At 48.1% G+C, this 19570-nt stretch overlaps 2 protein-coding genes across 6 annotated transcripts in view; both read left to right on the top strand.

The window, feature by feature from the left end:
• Positions 1-1722: 1722 nt before the first annotated feature.
• LOC308431879 (putative inactive 1-aminocyclopropane-1-carboxylate synthase-like protein 2) lies at positions 1723-16208 on the top strand (the record flags this gene model as incomplete). Its single annotated transcript, XM_080931501.1, has 17 exons — positions 1723-1762; positions 2232-2782; positions 4006-4065; positions 4472-4542; positions 5339-5408; positions 5674-5740; positions 6609-6706; positions 6935-7012; positions 7350-7450; positions 8822-8911; positions 10628-10673; positions 10773-10914; positions 12734-12876; positions 12968-13121; positions 13264-13364; positions 15895-16012; positions 16120-16208. The coding sequence occupies 17 exons, from the start codon at positions 1723-1725 to the stop codon at positions 16206-16208; spliced, it is 2019 nt and encodes a 672-aa protein (XP_080787627.1).
• Positions 15879-19570, top strand: part of ACCS (1-aminocyclopropane-1-carboxylate synthase homolog (inactive)) — a gene marked incomplete at its 5' end in the record, with an annotated part of 22990 nt that continues 19298 nt past the window's right edge. For 2 of the 5 annotated variants that reach the window (XM_080931186.1, XM_080931183.1), the window contains 3 exons: positions 16099-16193; positions 16679-16774; positions 17561-17833. In XM_080931186.1, the coding sequence (XP_080787312.1) occupies positions 17612-17833 (222 nt within the window). Of the gene's footprint in view, positions 16013-16098; positions 16194-16678; positions 16775-17542; positions 17834-19570 lie in introns of those variants that run through there. The other 3 variants (XM_080931184.1, XM_080931185.1, XM_080931182.1) reach the window with 3 other exon arrangements.

Raw genomic sequence — 19570 nt, 5'->3', positions numbered from 1 at the left:
AGGGAAAAAGATGGATCTCATTACCCTGAAAGCCACCTTGTGCTTAAAAGAGAGAGAAGGGGGATGGTGGAGCAAGCTTCTGCTCCCTGAATGACAAAGACATTCCAGGTGGTCAGACTTTCAATTTTATAGAGATGTGTGGAAAAAGCAAGGCAGGTAAGCTTGGTGGGGTGACTGCTGCGTGGGGATGCAGGAACTTTGGACCACAGTGCCCTGGAGCTTAAAAGAAAGTGGAGGTTTATTGTCGACTGGCTTAGACCTAACATTGCACTGTGATCTATAAAGTTGGTGCCTGAGAGTGAACGGTGGAGTTACAGAAGGAAAGCAACAGAACCCTCGATGTTTTAAGTTTTGACTTTGTGTTGGGTTAAATTCATGGCTGTTCTGGGGCACGTGAGGCACAGAAACTATAGGCTGATGTGCCTGGAAGCCTCCCTGATAAGCATGCCCTACTTCTGTGTCTACTAGACTCAATTCGTTCCTTTGAGGCTCTGGTTTTTCATCCATAAAGCGAGACTTGTAGAACTAACTGGAAAGATAGGCCAGGTGAAGCCTAGAACCCTACACCAGCACTGAACCGACCCTGCCTGGCTCCATCCTGCTTCCACAGCTCAGATCTATCTTGAGCCTGAAACCCCTGGCAGAGGGTTGTCCCGCCAGCAGCAACTTCTCAGATCCTGACTGATTTTAAGCACTGTGGAGGGTGGGTAGAGATTGAAAGGCAGTTAAAGGCAGGCTTAGGGGCACTGAAGCCAAGGTGTAGTTTGGAGGACTGATGAACCCCAATTCTAACAGTTAGGGCTTGGCTTTAGGGACAACATTTCCTTGCGCTACAGCATCATTTACAATAGACATTAACTATATAAGCAAGCAGTCTAGGCAGAGTCCCCAACTTCTAAGTTCCCTGATGACCTTAACCCATATCCACTTCCTCCTTAAAGTCTTCCAGGAGGATGCATTTCTCTGTGTGTGCATGCTGTGTGTAGATAGAGAGAGGGGAGAGGTCAGTGTTGAGTGTCTTGATCAATCGCCACCTTGTGTTTTAGAGAGAATCTCTTACAGATGCTCTCTGTTTTGGCAAGACTGGCTGGCCACTGAGCCTCCTAGGTGCTGCAGCCTGTGTTTAATACTTTGAAGTGCTGACACCATACATGTGTAGAAGAAGCAATGAGGTTTTAGACATGTTGGGGGGGTTGTTATTTTTGCTTAGAAAAAGCTGGGGGTCACAGCATATGGTGGAAGGGGCATAAGCCTAGCATTCTGGGAGGAGGTTTTCTTAAAGATGAGAGGCCATTGTCAGCTTCAAGCAGTCCCCACCGGGAGTCGTCTTCTTAGTTTGTTTTACTGGTTCATTGGGCCATTAAGAAGAACAACAGTCCTGGTTGTTTCTGGTATTCTGGCCTGGTTTCAGAAACATTGGTAGCATGTTTATTGAGTACTGTCCTGGGAACTTGGTAGAAATGAAGATTTGTTTTGGTTCTCACCTTAACCCTTCTCCAACCAAAATCCAGGAGCTTGGCTTCACTCTCTGAGGCCTTTATCACACTGCTGGGTGCACCACCACCATCCAGCATAAATAATTATTTTTTCAAAAGCATTTAACCAGTTGAAGCTCTGAGGCCATCACAACTGTTGGGCTCGGTTATTTGCCTCCATCACATCTTGCCTGTGCCTCCCAAGTGCTGGACTGGCCGGTACCTGCTGTCACATCCGGCTTTTAACATGGGTGCTGGCAACTGGACCAAGTCCTCCTATTTGTGCAGTAACCTTTTTACCAACTGAGCCATCTTCCCAGTCCCTGATTACCTATATCAACAGGTGAGAGGCCAAATTTGACCCTCAGGCAATCAAACTGACCTGTTTCAGTAGGATGGTTTACTTTGTACTGGGATTGAACAGCCAAAGCCCCTCCCTTCTCATTTAGAACCTGATGAGGCTGGCTCTGGTTAGAGCACAGGAAGAACCTAGAAAAGGCCAACTCCCTCTTTTCTCCTAGAGGGCCTTACGGTTTGTTCTCAGGACACATTCTATCTAACAGCATCTCAGTAGAATGCACCAGCCAGGGAAACAAACATGTGCTCTTGAGCGTTCTGAGCCATTTGGAGCCTAAGACCAGAACATAGAGGTGGGAGAAGCCAGTGATGAGCCTGAGAAGTGGTTCTGTTTGCAACTGTGCCAGCGCCCTTGGAGAAAGCCATCGTTTGTTTCCTGTGCTCAATCTCTTTCTCTAGGCTCCAGCCAGGCTGCCAAGACCAATAGCAATACCCAGACTCCGAGGCACTGGGAAGACACCCAGCCCAAACCCAGGGATCAGCTGAAGAAGTCCTCAAAAAAACCAAAGGTCTTCAAAATACTTCAGGAGAAGATGTTCAAGTTGCAGTATACCCTCATGGGACGGTTCTTGCAGCCAACAAGCCAGCAGATGCACTCCCTCTCACTAGGAGACCAGCAATGCACACAAGACTCCAGGAAGCGGGAAAAGAAGATGGGTGACTTACTGTCTCAGATTGTCAACCTCATATGGTCTAACACTGTAAAGAAACTGAAGTTCAAAGTACCTGTCCCTAGTTCGGACTCTAGATGTGGCATCGAAGCTGGTCACCAGACCCTGTCATCTTGGCAGTCTAGCCAACCCAGGTCGACGCTGGGTGATTTTGAGGCTGCCTTTGCCAGCAGCACCCTATCCAAGCGTGGGGCTGGCATCCATGAGTTTTACCACTTAAGCTTCCAGAGCTATGAAGCCTATCAGACAGACAAATACCACAAAGATGAGAATCCTTTGGTAAGATGGGACATCTTTGGATGCCCCAATCACTAGGATTTATTAAATACTATGCCAAGTACCTCTCTAATGCTTTCCTTTCTTTATGATGGATGGATATTATTCTCTTAGAATAATGGCATAACTATATGCTGATAATGTCCCAGGAGATGGAGACCTGGGGGAGGGGAGTCCTTTCATCCCTACCACCTTCCCTTTAACTTCAGCAGCCAGTCACTGCACTCATGCTGGTAAATGAGCCTGCCTTTAAAAGATGAAACACAGTGATAGTTGTAAGCAACCATGAGAGAAACAAGAGTTCATACTGTTTCCCAGAGCACGGAAGGGATACTCTCTTCAAGTGATGTAGGAAGGGATCCAGAAAGTCTGAACCAGCTAGCCTATATGATAGTGGCCATGATGTTCCTAGAAGGTTGAGAACCACGTACGGAAGGTAGGAAGAGCTTGGTGTGATTGGGAGGAAGACCCATGTGCCAGAATAGAGACAGTGTGTACTGTAATTAGAAGTAGGGTACAGGTGGACAGGTGTTCAAATGTCCCCTAAGGGCAGCAAGCAGCCAACAAAGGGTTTTTAGCCAAGAAGATTAACTGTAGCTCTGTTCAAAGCGTGGAGTCATCCGTGGCTGTAGTCAATGCCTTCCCCTCCTGTTCCTCACCCAGGCTCTGTATAGCCATCCAGTGGCTTTTCTAGGAACTGGATCTGTTACCTCTATTGTATTTAAGGGCTGCATCTCCTCCAGTAACTTGAAGGCCCCTTCCATGAGATAGCAGAGATGGGTACAGGCAGGGTTTGCTGTACCTTTGATAAGGCTCCAGGATCTGGGTAGAGCTAGAGAAGTTCTGCCTGACTCCCAGTGAGTTTGTCTGGTAGATTTCCAACTTTCCTTCTCTTCCTTTTGACCAAATGGGCTGCTTTTTGAGACATAAGGCAGCTCACAGGAAACAGTAACTAAAGCCTCCCATCAAGGAGTTCAGTGGTTAGTGCACGGAGCATATTCCAACTACTCTGACTTGCCTGTTGGACTGGGGAGGGGACCTGATAGCTGCAAACTTTAGGTTCATGAGATGTTTTCTGTCACTTAACATCGACAAGACACCAGCTGAACTATGTTGTTGCATGGTGAAATCTTCCTTGAAATAATCTACGATGGCAGTTTCTTGGCATGCCCAAAGGTGTCCTGGGATGGAGCAAGAGAGCTAACCTAGATTCCTTCCACTTCTAGGGCTACATCAATCTTAGCACATGTGAGAACAAGCTTTGCCCTGACCTGATAACAGCAAGGGTAAGCAATACTCTAGGCTTGGTTGGGACTTAGCTCCTCTGGGCCCAGTTCCCTGGCCTATTCCTCGGCTGTGGAAGGTCCAGGAGAAAAACATAAGACATCTTGGAGAGACCTAAGACACTGCTTCTAGAAACACATACCTAAGCTCCCAGCCTGGCCAACTGTCCACAGCTAGTCTGGCAGGTGTGCAGTGAGCAGCCTGATCAAAGTCAGATACTCTCTGTTAAAGCATGTGTGTCTGACAAGGCTAGCCTCCATTCAGGAAGGGGCACATAGCATGTATCCTTGCTCCTCTCCTGGGAGACCTGTGACTTCTCAGGGCAGAGACTTACGTGCAAACTGGGAACAAAATAAGGCCCATTTAGCCTCCCTGGACTGACTGTCTTCATGTTCTATTTGCCGACAGTTGACTCAGTGTGACATGGACATCCTTGATGAGGCCCAGCTGCAGTACTCCGACTGGAAAGGAAAACCCGAGTAAGTGCCTTTCAGAACCAGGGTCTCTGGTCCGCAGGCACCTTTCGTCACCCATTGGCTATATATAAAACCATTGGCAGAATCTTGTGTAGCAAGGCTGGTCTCATTCATACTCCCCGTCTAGCTGAGGATAACCTTGAATTTCTGGCCCTCCAGCCCTTACCTCCTGAGTGTGGGATTGCAGGTGTACATCATTATGCTTGCTCTTACTGTGGTGCTGAAGATGGAACCCAGGGTTCTATTCATGGATTCTAGGGAAGCATCTACCCCTGCCGGAGCCATATCCCTTTCCACCAAAAGCACCATATAGAAGATTAATCACCTTCCTGTATCTTTAGCATATCTTTGGCTAATAACTTCCAGGAAATGCCTAACAGACATGCCCAGCTAGAGGTACGGTAATGAATGCAGCCCAATACAAACCCATTAACTCATTTAAAACATTGAGAATTGTTGGCTGAGTTTTAAAACTCGGTCACACAGTTCTTGAATATGAGCTGAGTAGGTGACAATGTTGCATTTCAGTGTCAAAAGGTTGGATTTGCATAAGAACAAAACCTCCCACGAGGCAGTCTAATCTGGCAGAAACAACATCTGTTTATAATTCTCCAACCTCTCAATAGCCACGTGACCCTGGAGAGGTGACTTTAGTCTATAGTCCTATAAGATGAAGTTGGCTTAGATAGCAAAGATCTCCTTAAGGTTGGAAACTACATTCTTTTAAAAAGCATATCCTCTAGATTCTGAATGAGAAGGGCGCCTGGGAACTATAGGGTCTCTCTGGGTCTGTCTGCAGCCTTCGGAAAGAGCTGGCTAGCTTCTTTACCCACTACTGCAAAGCACCTACACCCCTTGATCCAGAAAATGTGAGTACATGACCCACTACTGCAAAGCACCTACACCCCTTGATCCAGAAAATGTGAGTACAATGAAGAGTTGTAGTTATGGGTTCTTTCTGCACAGTAAAAGCCAGCTAAGGAGGGCCCTGGGGGAGTCCAGCTGAGGAGGTCCCTGGGGGAGGTCCAGCTGAGGAGGGCCCTGGGACCTGCCCTTTGGGGGGAGGGGGAGAAGGCCTGCACATCCTCTCCTTACACAGGTACTGATCTTGACTCTCTCGGACCTCGTCCTCAGGTGGTGGTTCTCAATGGCTGCTCCTCTGTGTTTTCTTCACTGGCCATGGTTCTGTGTGACCCAGGCGGTAAGTCAAGCAGGCTCTGCTTGCCTTTCCGGCATATGGGCAGGGACTCCTAGGCACTGGACTGTTGAGGTCTTTTCCACAAGTGCAGGCTTTTCTGTCCTGCCAGAGAGTATCCTTTGTTTCTGGGAACTCAAGGGAGTTAGTCTCCATTAAATAGGAAGAAACACGTGGCATTTCCCAGAGAGGCATCTAGATGAAAAGGCCCAGAGAATGGGAAAGAAAAGAGAGAAATGAAATCCATCAGGTCCAACACTAGGACACTTTCTTGTGTATAGCCTGGTACAGACAAGACTTTTTATTTAAAATTTGCTGCTGAGGACAGCTGCTCAGTCAGGAAAGTGTCACTCAAGCATAAGAACCTGAAATTGATTCCTGGAGCCCACGTTAAAAGGCTGGACTTGGTGGCATGTACTTGTGGTGGCGTGTGTTTCCAAGGCTGTGGAAGCTGAGGCAGGCAGCTCCCAAAGGGTTGCTTGCCAGACAGCCTAAATACGCCAATAAAGGGACACTATCTTAATAAACAAGGTGTATTCTCCCAAAGTAAGGGGTCTGGAGTTGACCTCTGGTCTTCACATGTGCATGCACATGGGTATACATGTAGCCACACAGACACTGGCGTCTCAACACAAAGACATTTCTAATGGGATATGCCCTGTTTGATTCATACCTTAGACTCTGAGCTGTCCACTGTGACCAAGCCCTTCAGTGTGCTTGCAAACTGGGAACTGGAGTTCTCTCCCCAAGTAAATGTATGATTTTTTATGAAATGAGCTCAAGGACTGAAAAAGATTGGTACCCAGGGCTCTCGTGTTGGGAGCATGGATGATCATGTTGAGAGGAAGGCAGCTTTGTCTCCTTGTACTCTTAGATGCCCTTCTGATCCCCACACCGTGCTACAGTGGCTTCGCCTTCAGCTCCTACCTCTATTCGAAAGTCGAGCTTATTCCTGTCTACTTGGAGAGCCAGGTCAGAATTTGGCCCCTTCCCTGCTCACCCATCTGGTGATTGTTCTATGGGCCCTGAGGAGACAGAGGGGCCTTGTTCTTTAAATGATGTTGGAAGTAGGGCAGATACTAGGGTGAAGAAGCCATGTGGGAACCAACAACCTGACATGGAGGCCAAGGACTGTATGGGGCTTGTGAGCTGAGAGACCAGGCTTGGAACAAGCCTCCCTCAACAGCATGTGTCTCCCAGGTCACCGGGACCAACTTGTATTCCTTCCCACTCACTGTGGAGAAGCTTGAGCTCGCCATAATTCAGGCTAAGAAGAAGGTAAGGGTGGTGAGTGGGGGGAGCCTTAATTTCAGGGTTGCCACTGTTGGCCTTGAAAAGGCTTACAAGTAACAAAACTTGAGATACAAGATGGAGGGGCTTTTCTCTAGGGTTCTAAGTACCTGACTTCACTGTAGAAATGAGTTCCATTCATGGAAACTTCTAGAACACTTCCCTCTTCTCCTTTGCTGGCGGCATGGAGTTGTGTCCATGAGATCCTGCCTGGGTTTTATCAAGGTGTCCTAAGTTAGATGTCTCGAGCCGTAAAGGATGCTTGGTGGGAGGTGGGGTGGATATAAAGGACTTGAATTCATTCTTGTGTTTGGTTTCTTCTCAGGCAAAAAGGGTCAGAGGCCTTGTGCTCATCAACCCCCAGAATCCTCTGGGTGATGTCTACACTCAATTGTCACTGCAAGAGTACCTGGTCTTTGCCAAGAAGTATGTGCGCCACCCTGTCACGTGTAGGCAAGAAGTTAGAAACAGAAGTAACTCACCCAAGATTACCCATCCTGCTTTGCCTTATCCCAGTATCTGTTTCCAGTCTAGCTGGGCTGTAGTAGTGCCAAGGATGACATGCTCAGAGGCTCCCACAGCTCCCTGCTAGGAACAGGTTAACAAGGGTTGCCTCTGGAGTCCTGCAGTGAGCCCTTCTAGGATAGACAATCTGTTTTCTAGAAATGGCACCCAAAATTCTTGACTAACCCAGATCAGCCAGCAGTAGAAACAGACAAGGAATCCCAGCAAGAACTCAGTGGAGCTGAGTGTAAATTCTGGCTTTCTGGGTTGCTTTCCTGTTACTGTCATAATATCCTGCAAAAGGAAGGATTGTCTGGCCTCATGGCTCATGGGTATAGCTCATCAAGGCAGAGTCAGGGTGATAAGAGTCAAGCAGCTGGTCACGCTGGGGTCCATGGGAAGGAGAGAGCAAGACACGTGACTATTCCACTCAGCTAGCTTCTGCTTTCCTTCCTTTTCTTTCTTTCTTTCTTTTTCTTTTTCTTTTTTTTTTTTTTGAGTTTGAGACTCAGAAAATGGGGCCACCCACTTTAGGGTGTGTTTTCCTCCTCACTTAACCAAAGTGGGGTAACCCCTCTCAAGTGTGTCCAGAGGCTGGACTCCTAGATGGTTCCAGATCCTGTGAAATTCACAGTTGTTGTTAGCCGTCACCTGAGCTCTGGGGCCCTACTAGCTTGAATCAACTGTCTCGGGACCTTGCTTTGCATCTGTGACATGGGGTGACTGTACTGTGCCTGAGGAGAACTGAGGACACGAGTGTGTTCCAAGCCCACTTGGTGCTGTGACTTAGTTCAGACCTTGGGTGGCAGCTGCTGCTTGTCACTGACAGACACTCTGGGAAGCTTTGCCTCTTCTGCTGTCTGCATGGTGTTTAAAGGGTTAGGTGTGTTACCTCATGGGTGTGTCTTGGGTTTGTTCACCAGCCAGAGCAAAGTTTCCTTCTTGTGAGCCACTCCTTATACATTACAGTGCCCCCCTGGGGGATGTAGAGTCAGCTCCTGGGATAACAGGCATAGGTGATGTGTATCCAACAGCAGGGAAAAGAGTGAGTGATGATTAGATACAGCTGGCCAGGTGGCTCAGTGAGAGAAGGTGCCTGCCACCAAAGCCTGACCAATGAGCAACATGGTTCTAACAAGTCACTCTGTGTCTTCCACCCATGGACCATGCTGAGAGTGCAAGCATAGGTGTGGGCTTGCACACACACACACACACACACACACACACACTACAATGTAATTTTTAAAATTGTTGATGGAAACTAGATGGTTTCTTTTCCTCTCTCGACTACAGGAATAAGCTGCACGTGATCGTGGACGAGATTTACATGCTGTCCGTGTTTGAGCCGTCTGTCACATTTCACAGTGTTCTGAGCATGAAAGAGTAAGTCTGACTACACTGGTGCTGGGAGCAAGAACCATGGGCCTCCTGCTTTGTAGGTGCTTTCGTGAAGCAGGACTTGCCTGGCTGTGTGCTGGGGGTGAGTCACGTGTCCAGTGCCCTCATGAGTATTGAGTCTAAATGCCCTTCTGTGTATCAGTGAACGCCGAGCAAGACAGCGAGTGTGGTCAGTCAGGAAATCCTGAGGATCCCAGTTTGAGTTCCCAGAACCTCTGTGAAGACTCTTAGCATGGCAGCATGTAGGTGAGGAGCCCATTTGGCCACACAGCCTGGATGAATTGAACAGCTTTAGGTACATTGAGAGACCTTGTCTGCGGTGGGGTCACTGGAGAGGTAGAAAGTGATCTAAAAAGACACCCAGTGTTAACCTGTGTCTTTCACATCTATATGTATATAGAGATTCGTGTGCTCACACACAGACATACAGACAGACGCACAGATGCACGCATGCACACACGCACACATGCACACAAATGTATGTATCAAGGAAAGACCCCGGGGAGAAAAAAAGCCCCTTCCTTCACAAAGCTCCTTGCTGTGTAGCCCAATCTGGCCTCAAACTCTTAATTCTCCTGCCTCTACCTCCTGAGTGCTGGGAATATAAGCATGTCCCACCATGCCCAACTCAGACTTTTGGAAGATGTAGAATTTGTCTGTAGGGATACGATTTCATCAAAGCAAGACATTGGCATGCCTGCTAGAAGGAAGAGATTCACTAAAGGTGGGGCATTAGGAGATAGGTCTATTCCAGAATGGACAGGTGGGCATGCTCTAGAAGTGGTGGGCAGCTGACTCCTGAAAGAACAGCTGCTAAGGAGGTGGCTTTGGACTAGATCTATAGTCAGATCCACAGAGGCAGAGTCAGTCGGGCTGAAGGCCTGGCTTTTTCTCCGTGGGCACTTGAGGACCGTCCCATGTGTGCATTTCAGGATACTTTGTATTGGCTTCTAGCTTAGTTACCACCATCATCTTTTTTCCCTTTTTATTATTGGATATTTATGTATTTACATTTCAAATGTAATCCCTTTTCCAGGTTTCCCCTTCTCCCACCCTCCTTCCCCCTGCTTCTATGAGGACGTTCCCTCTCCTACCCACCCACTCCCAGCTCACCGCCCTGGCATTCCCCTATACCGGGGCATGGAGCCTTCACAGGACCAAGGGCTTCTCCTATTGATGCCAGACAATGCCATCCTCTGCTACCTATGCGGCTGGAGCCATGGGTCCCTTCCAAGTATACTCTTTGTTGATCTTTGCCATCTCTGACCGGAGCTTGTCCCTCCTGTGGGCCCGTGATCTTAGGAGTGAGAACACTCCTGGGAGACCTTTCTCTGGGCAGGATTTGGTATGGAGGGCTGTGGGACAGCCTTAGCTCTGGGACACATATGGAGACTGGAAGGATCCGGTCCCTGGCTGCTGCAGGGTTCCTGTGCTCTGTGCGTTCCTGGCAGGTCCCTCTTTGGACAGTTATTGGAACAAAAGTGGTGGTCTTAGGAGTGAGAGCACTCCTGGGAGACCAGCTAGCTCTCTACTGACATTTGGGTACCCACCATCATCTCTTAAACCTGGGCATGTTAGACCCTGTCTAGGAAGAACCTAACATGCACTTCCTCCTTCCCACCAGAGGCCGTTATCTACCTTTCAAATACTCGCTTAACTGTTTTTTTTTTTTTTTTTTTTTTTTTTAAACTTCTTTTCCAGCTTGCCTGATCCTAACATGGTCCATATGATCTGGGGTACTAGCAAGGTAAGCCCCAGCACATGTCTTTGGATCTGGAAGGAAGGGGAACCAGGAACAAAAGGCAAGAAAAACTACATGTTCCTTCTTCAACTTCTCTTCCTCCAGGATTTTGGAATGTCTGGCTTCCGCTTTGGTGTTCTCTATACACACAACAGGGAGGTAGCCTCTGCCATGAAAGCTTTTGGCTACCACCATGGTGTCTCTGGCATTACCCAGTACAAGCTGTGCCGACTGCTCCAGGACAAAGGTATCCTAAGCAGGACATTAGGATAGCATCTTGACTGGCTGTTATGGCTGTGAGGAATTGCTGGGGTTTCTGGAGCGTCTCTAGCATATGCTCAATAAATGTGAGGATATGGTGCTGTCTGAAGTTAAGCTGTGGAGGACAGGGGAAGCTCGGTGAACACACGAGTAGGGCTAGAGGATGGAGAGCCTGTTGGAAACCAGGCTGGGTTTTAAGCCTGAAAGCCTAATACTCTCTGCTCTGCTTAGACAATGCTCGTGAATGGTTCCCTAAGACATGAAGGTAAGATCCTCAATCACAAATCAGTCTTCCCTTTGACCTTTGAGAAAGGGTCTCAAAATGTAGCCCTGGCCTGGAACTCAACATGTAGGTCAGACTGGCCTCGAACTGTCTGTCTCACCTGCCTGCCTCCCTATCAATTAAAGCATGTGCCATCATGCCTAGCAGAGATCAGCAAGTGTCTCTTTCTCCTGGACCTACTCACCTCAGGCAAACATTTTCTCTTGCCAACAGCAGGCCATTTTCACTGACTTTTCCAATGTGGATTAAAATAAGTTTCCAGGGGATACAAAGGAGAGGGACATTGCGGGGAGAGTTGGCGTGGCTAGGTCTATGAGTTCTAGATTCTCCAGAAACCTCAAGAGAATGCTGGGCCTGAGAGGACCTTCCTCTTCGATGCTAAAACATAGAAAAGGGTCTTTCCCTTTAATTTCGTGCAATTGATGCCGGGCTGGAAGGCTTAGACCAGCAGATGGGCTGTACTGAGACAACCCATGGAACTTAAACTAATGTAGCTAGACAGATTGCTTTCAGCTCTGGGCAGGGAAAGAAATAGAATGAAGAAATCTGACTAGTTACCAACCCTCCATGGTACCGGCTTCCTTTACATGTGGCAGAATCTAGACCTCTGTCCCTTCACTATTGGTCTCAACCTTAGATGTCCTTAAGATTTACCTAGAAACAGTATTTTCAGAGATTTTTGTTTAGATGCCCTGGGAGTATAACATAGGCATGGGGCTAGGGAGATGGCTCAGTGGTTAAAAGTATGTGCTGCTCTTCAGGAGGACCTGAGTTCTGTTCCTGACACCCACATCCTGACATTACAACCTCCTGTAACTTCCATTTCCAGGAGAACCAATTCCCCAGCCACCCACACACGCATGCATAGACTGGTACATATATGCATAATTAAGACCTCATTTGTTTAGGGTTTTGTTGTTGTTTGAGATAGGAGTTTCTCCATGTAGCCCTGGCTGTCCTGGAATGCACTTTGTAGACCAGGTTGGCCTTGAATTCGGATCTACCTGCCTCTGCCTTCCAAGTTCTGGGATGAAAGGCCTGTACCACCACCGTCCAGCACAATTAAAACTTTGTAAACACTATGAGGTAGGCATAAAGGTTTCTACGGCCTCCTGTCAGTCTTTTCCTGACAGTGACTCTGAATTCATCCCAGAGAGTATCCGGCTCTCCGAATCCAGTGTGTGGGGCTCAAGAGCCCAGGCGAAAGCTTTGAGTATCTAACTCACTCAGATGACAACAGTGGTATCAGTCTTCTTCATGGGCTGCCTTTATTACTACTTAAGGGAAACATTCTTGTAGAGCATTAAGATGCACATGGTCTCCTCCAGAGTCTGATATAAGAGATTTGTGTCAGGATATTATCAGTTCAGATACAACAAGACAGACTCCATCTTGTATTAAAATGGCTTCTAGCTCACAGGAAGCCCAGCTATGGCACACTTGTGAAGAACCCCTCTCCTTAACCTCCCCCCAACCCAGATGTCTTCTGAAAGATCTGTGGTACTCTTTCTCTACCCATCAGAGTGGATCAATCAGGTGTACCTACCTCAAAACCATAGCCGGCTCCGGAAGGCTTACAGCTATGTCACTGAGCTGCTGAGGGACTTGAAGATTCCCTTTTGCAACTGTGGCTCTGGCCTCTTTGTCTGGATCAACTTGAAAGCCGTAAGTTCTGGAAATGGCAGGCACTGAGCTTACTAGTCAGCTGGTCTTGCACTCAGCTCCGCCCCCTCTCCCTTTCCCCTCCCTTTCCTAGTATCTGAGTCCATGCACATTTGACCAAGAGCAGATCCTCCACCAGCGCTTCCAGGACAACAAGCTGTTGTTAACTAGTGGCAAATCCTACATGTGTGTAGAGCCTGGTTGGTTCCGCCTCGTCTTTGCAGAAAACCACCTTTTACTACAAGTGGGTGAGTGCTCCTGAGGGGCCCCATCAATTCCACCCTAACGGGCATTTGGTAGCCTGCAGCTTTGGCTTTTTCTATTCTATTATGCTCCTTCCAAACAGGAAGTAATTCATTCTTTAGGTGCCCATCTTCCCCCGCATTCCAGCTTTTGAATATTCTTGTTCTGTGTCTGCCAAGAAGCAGTTTTCTGCCCGTGTGGAGCTGGATTCCACTGGATGTGGTAGACAAACAATCATGGCAGCCACTGTATGTTCTATTGGAATCTGCACACTCCTCTGGCCTCATGAAAAACACAATGTTTATTTCAATCAGTCTTCATAGCGTCTCATTAGTGGCCAGGCATTTTCCTGCCTGCTGAGAGGAACAATGAGCCACGTAACCTTATAAAGTCTTGTCTTACAGAAATCTTTTAGTCTGAAGTAGACTGGGGAAGCTGGGCATGGGCATTCACGCTTACAATCCTGACACTTGGAAGGAGACGGGAGGTCAGAGGTCAAGACCAGCCCAAGCCCCATACAGAGGCTCTGTATCAAAAGTAAACGATCAAAGCCAGAAAGGTTAAGAAGCAAGTAAGCCACAGGATAGACCTTGACACAGACCATCTTTCTGGCAGGCTCATGATTTGACAACAGGTTCGAAAAGAGCCAGAAGAGACAGAACAGGTTGTCTTCAAGTTCCTTTCCAAAGAAGGGAGGGCTGACTTCAGCACTCATAAACAGAAGCTCTGACGGGCCACCGTCTGCACTGCTAACTCACGCTCTCCTTCTGTCTCCTTTGTACCTTCTAGCCATGGGTCGGTTCTGCCGTGTGCTCTCTGAGCACAGAAGAGGAATCATAACTGAAGGGCAGGAGGAGGCAACCGGGATGTAGACGGCTGCCTCCACCCAGCGGCTCCAGACGCTGTCTCTTGCTCGGGGGCCCCTGAAAGTAGCCTCGTGGCCAGAAGACAGTAGGAGGAATGAGTGGGAGCCACTGTGCTATCTGACCTCACTCAGCAAGCCCTTCAGCTGAGTGTCTGACAGTTTTAAAAGCCTTGTTTCTTTTAGTCTTTGCTAGCTCTCCTGTGCCCAAACATGCTTTTATTGTGGTAGGAGGGGGAAGACCTAAGGAACCCTGCAGGGGTACAGGCAGTTCCCTTGGATTCCTTTTTAAATGGTTTTGTTTTACATTCACCATTTAATAAAAGTTATGCTGTTTCTCCAGTCCCAGGCCTGCTGTTTCTGGTTCATATTCCTTTTTGGAGGGAGACAGCTTTTTATTTTGTTTTGTTCTTTGGAAAGCTTGCATGTGAGGAATACTATCTGAGAGAGATCGGGGTGATAGCCCAGAGGTTGAGTGTTTTGCTCTGTAAGCATGAGGACCTGAGTGCAAATCCCAGGCACCATGTAAAAACCTAGGCATGGCTGTGAGTACCCTCGGCACTGGAGGAGTGGGCACACACAGGCGCACCAGTAGAACCCTGGGTTTCTGAAACAGGAAACACTAACAGTTTTCCTACTGGGTCACAATGGGGCGATAGTGGAAACTTTCCTTTTCAACCCCTGATTCCAGAGAATGGCAATGGGAGAAACCATAGTATTGGAAGATGATTACGTCTGTCTTACTGTTGTATTGCTGTGATGAAACACTGTGACCAAAGAAACTTATAGGTAGAAGCATTTTCTGGGGGCTTGCTTACAGTTTCCGAGTTCATTCACTACCATAGCACGGGGGTGTGGCCACAGGCAGGCATGGAGCTGGGGCAGTAGCTAAGAACTTACATGATTCTCGGGCCGAAGACAGAGAAAAAGACTGAGCTTGACTTTTGAAACCTCAAAGGCTAACCCCAGTGACATACATTAGCCAACAAAGGCACACTTTCTAATCCTTAAGCAGTCCATCAACTGGGGACCAAATATTCAAAACCACAAGCCTATGGGGGGCCCTTCTCATCCAAACCACCGCCCAGATCTGAACTACTGAGGCACGGCTACCTTGTCAGCTTAGCAATCCCTGGTTCTCAGTCACTGTGTGAGCACAGTCATTGTTGAACTACCTAGATCATGTTCCTGATCAAATTTGAGCCGCTTATAGGTGACAGTGTTATATCTGCATGCATACATTATTTATCAGTCTCATGGATTGTGTTTGACAGGAGGTTGTTTACTTGTATATAAGAGGTGGAGTTATTCGATTTGGTCTTTGTACTTCTGAAGGCACAGGGTGAAAACTACTTAAAACTTGTTGCCTGCTTACTTTGGTTTTCTGGTACCTGGGACTGAACTTTTTCCTTTGTCTCCTCACATTTCTAAAAATCTATCTAGTATGGACTGGAATTCAAATGTCCCCATGACCATATGAATGTATATATATACATGTCTATATATGTCTATTTTTCCTTTGTAAATCTTTTTGTTCCCTCCAACTAAAAATTTCTGGGGCTCGAGAGAAGCCCTTACAAATGGATGGCAGTGGGGAGAGCTCATGCTCAGACGACGCTCAGGAGGAATGGTATTTTTAGAGGATGCCTACCTTAATTGGGAAATAAACTTCCAACCTTCAAAAGGCTCTGACCAGGGTAGTGTCCTAAATGCAGGGGATCTGAGCTTAGCCAATGAGAGAAGAGATAGGGGTGGGCGTCTTCTGGTGTTGACTGAGATCCTCCACCTCTCTGTTTCTTTCCGCTTTCTGAGTTCAGACGCCAGTTTCTGGCAGGCGGGGAAGTGCTGAGGACCCGGAGCTTCCTCTTCTGCGACCAGGAGTCTGGACACGGACTCCTTCCTTATGTCCCCGCCAGGTCGCCAGGGGGCAGGCTGCTCCAGTGTCCCGGAAGTACGGCCGCGAGAATAGCACGCGTGACAACCCAAGGTCCAAAGTAGGAGCTGCTATTCGCCACTGTGCACCGAAGGAGCCAGGTTCGCAGCCCGGTTCTTCATTGCTTCCTGCCCTTAGGTCCGGAAGTCCTGAGTGCAGTTACACTACAGTCTCTTTGGTCCCGAAAACTCCTGGGCGGGTCCTGCAGACCGTTCGGTCTTGGCTGCCAGCTTTGGGCTGCTGAGATCGCTAGGCCGGATTGACTGCAGCCTTACACTCCTGGTGGGTTTTGCCTGAGCTTTGGTCTATGCACGGATACTCGGTAGTGTTTTTCCTCGGATCTAGGCTTTCGGTGGAGCTCTGCCGAGGTCCCGCCACCTTAGGGAGGACCCAGGATTTGCAAAGCCAAAGTAAACTGCAGGGGGACATTTTCTGTGTCCTCATGAGCCATCTACCAAGTAAGACTTGTACCTTAAGACAAGGAAATCAGAGAGTAATTGTGATAGAGCGACTCATATCTTAGACTTTTGGCTACCAGCCAGGATTTCGTAAGAGTGCTTTACCACCTCGGATCCTCATGGCTACTTTTTGAGGTGGTCATTGAACCCACCAGAGCACTGGTGTGGCATGAAAGAGGGATGCTGAGGAAGCCCCCAAATAGCAGGAGGAGGGCAGGAGACCCTCCTCCGGGTCCTTGTCTCTTGTGAGTAGAGACAGGATCCTGGAGTGCCTGCACTTGTGACCCCTTCTTCCCCCTCACTCCCTAGTTCCCACCACCATCTGCTCCTGGCCATCCATCACATGAGAGGTCCAGAACCACAGGAGCGATCTGCTTAGGGAATAGCTGGAGCTTTGAAATTGAGGTAAGCAAGGCTGGGGAGAGATTGTCGGTGACTCGGAGGCGCAGTGAGAAACAAATGAAGAAACAGATTTAAATGTAGAGCTGGAGAAATGTAAAGCTACAGTAGATTAGCTTTGTCTGTATGGAGCAAGCATGGTGTGGTGCTCATAGGACCTCAACAGACTGTGTTTGTTGCCGTGTCTAACTGGATAAGGACACAAGGGATGATACACAGCTTGCAAGAAGAGGGAGATATCTTAATTCCAGCTACTAGGGAGGCACTGGAGCCCAAGAGTTCAAGGCCAGCATAGGGTGGCCTCAAAAGAGGGAAAGAAAAAAGAGAGAGAGAGGGAGAAAGGGAAAGGGGTGGGGGTCAGGGAAGGACCAGTCTAGGCAGTAAAGTGTTTGTCAGTTAAATGCTTCTTTTGCCTTGCAGTCATGAGGACCTGCACTTTAGCCTCAGAACCCCACCCAAATAAAAATAGCTAGATGTGCATGCCTCACAATTTCAGAGCTGGGGAGATGGAGACACAGTCTCTGGACCTCACTGGCTAGCAAGTCTAACCTAATCTGCAAACACTGGGGCCTAGTGAGAGACCCTCTCAAAAAACAAAGTGGACAGCTCCCAGAACAACAACCAGAGGATGTTCTTGGGCCTATACATAGACAGACAGACAGACAGGCATGCACGCACGCACACACACACACACACACACACACACACACACACACACACACACAAAGGATGAGCAGAAACCATTCAGTAGGCCTATGCATTTATGTTTGACAGATGTTCTGTCTTCCTCAGAAGGAATCCACAGCATTCACTACCTGCAGAGACTCAACCTCCACTGAGGACATGGAAAGTGGCTGTGGAGATGGTCTGCAAGGAGAATGCCTTAGGAAACCAGACGAGAAACAGCCCAGACTCTATGGAGTGGGTGACCCCATGGCCACGTTCTCCTCTGACAGCTCCTGCCTGTCCTCTAGAGGAAGAGTCATTAAATGGTTCTGGGACTCGGCTGAGGAGGGTTACAGGACCTACCACGTGGATGAGTATGATGAAATCAAGAACCCCAGTGTGAGTAAAGACCCCTCTCCACTGGGACCCAAAAGCAAGCTAACTGCAGGGCTGTCAGCACCCAACTTGCTCTTGCCGGGTTAGAGTTATAATCCTCTGGCTCCAAGACAGCTGCTGATGTCTGTTCTATATACAGTTTGTCTCTGCAATGGGCTGGTAATGTCTGCTCTGTAAGAGTAAACACTAATTGGGATTCTATATACAGTTTGTCTCTGAAATGGGCTGGTAATGTCTGCTCTGTAAGAGTAAACACTAATTGGGACCAGGGATGTGACATTAACAGTGCTTGTCATGTAGTACACTTGATAAGCAGTAGCTGCTATTATTCTTCATACCATCTGCCTTGACTGTCATAATCTATTATACATAATAGTTTGGCAGGTCAAAGAGCTGCACAATAACCCTTATTAATGGTTTTGCTCTGTTGAATATCCATCAGGTACCAGTGACGGTTCTAGGCACTGGTGTCATAGCTGTGATCAAAACTTAAATCCTGCCCTGTGTATTTGTGTTTTAGTTGAGATAGACAGACACATATGACATTTACCAATAGGTACTGCAGAGAAGATGAAGACAAGCTGAGGGGACAGAGGATGATGGGCTGGGAAATGTTGCTACTTGACATAGGATGTCAGAAGGTAACTTTCCTCAGGTGACACTAGAACAAACACTTGGGGGAAAAAAAGTAAGGGAGATTGGTTAGTTATCCATTGCTGTAACAAATCACCCCAAATCTCAGCAGTTTAAGTAGCAAACGTTTCCCAGTTGCTGGGGTTCAGTGCTCCTTGTGCGTGTTTTAGGGCCAGGGGTTTTGGTCATAGTACCCCAACGTTGCTGTTGTAATCACATCCGAAAGCTTGCCTGGGTGGTGGGACATTAACAGGGAAGAGGTTTCATCTCCATGTTCACTTACGTGGCTCTTGGTGGGTGTCTGTTCCTGTCAACATGGACCTTTCCCCAGGACTGCCTCGGATATGACAGCTGGCCTCCTTTAGGGCAGATGATCTAAGACAGAATAGGAGACTGATGCCCAAGACAGAAACCACATGCTTTTACGACCTAACCTTACAAGTGACATTCTATCAGTTCTGCATGTTCTTTCCATCGGATGCAGGTGGCAGATTCGGTCTCTACTCAGGGTGTCATGTAGAGACTGCCCACCGCCAGGAGAACAGCTAGGACAAGGCCCCAGGCTGGACCAGATCAGCAGACAGCAAAGGGACCAAGTGGGCTGCGGTAAAGCCAGAGTGGGGGAGATGAGTTCAGAAAGGCTTTGGATTTTGTAGGGACTCATGGGACATGGTGAGCGGGGAAGGGTATGAGCTGCTCAGGGGCTAAGCAGTGCGCATGATGCAGTTTCAGTCAGACAATTTAGACCGTAGGGTCTTCCTGTGGTGAGAGGAAAGGATATGGGAGCTAAGGCAGTGATCTGGACAGCAGCCCTGATGGCTCACACTAGGGTCTCAGCGTTGGGGCATGACAAGCGGCTGACTGAATGTGCTGTGAGGACTTGGAGTTAGGTTGTCTGTTTGTGGAGGAAGCAGTTTCCTTCTCAGGGGTGGCAGGCACTGCCTCGCATTTGCCTAGCTCCCAGCTCATTCACATTTAATGGTCTTTCCTGCTTCCTTTGCGGCTCACAGAAGGCAGGGGTGGGAATCGGTGCCCTCCATTAGGATTAACACCTATGGAGAAGTACCCAGATGTTGTGTCCTGTTAGCTGAGTCCTCTAGGAGTCAT

The sequence above is a fragment of the Micromys minutus genome (assembly GCF_963924665.1).
Source record: "Micromys minutus genome assembly, chromosome: 17".
Lineage (NCBI taxonomy): Eukaryota > Metazoa > Chordata > Mammalia > Rodentia > Muridae > Micromys > Micromys minutus.
This window is presented reverse-complemented; position numbering and strand designations above follow the sequence as displayed.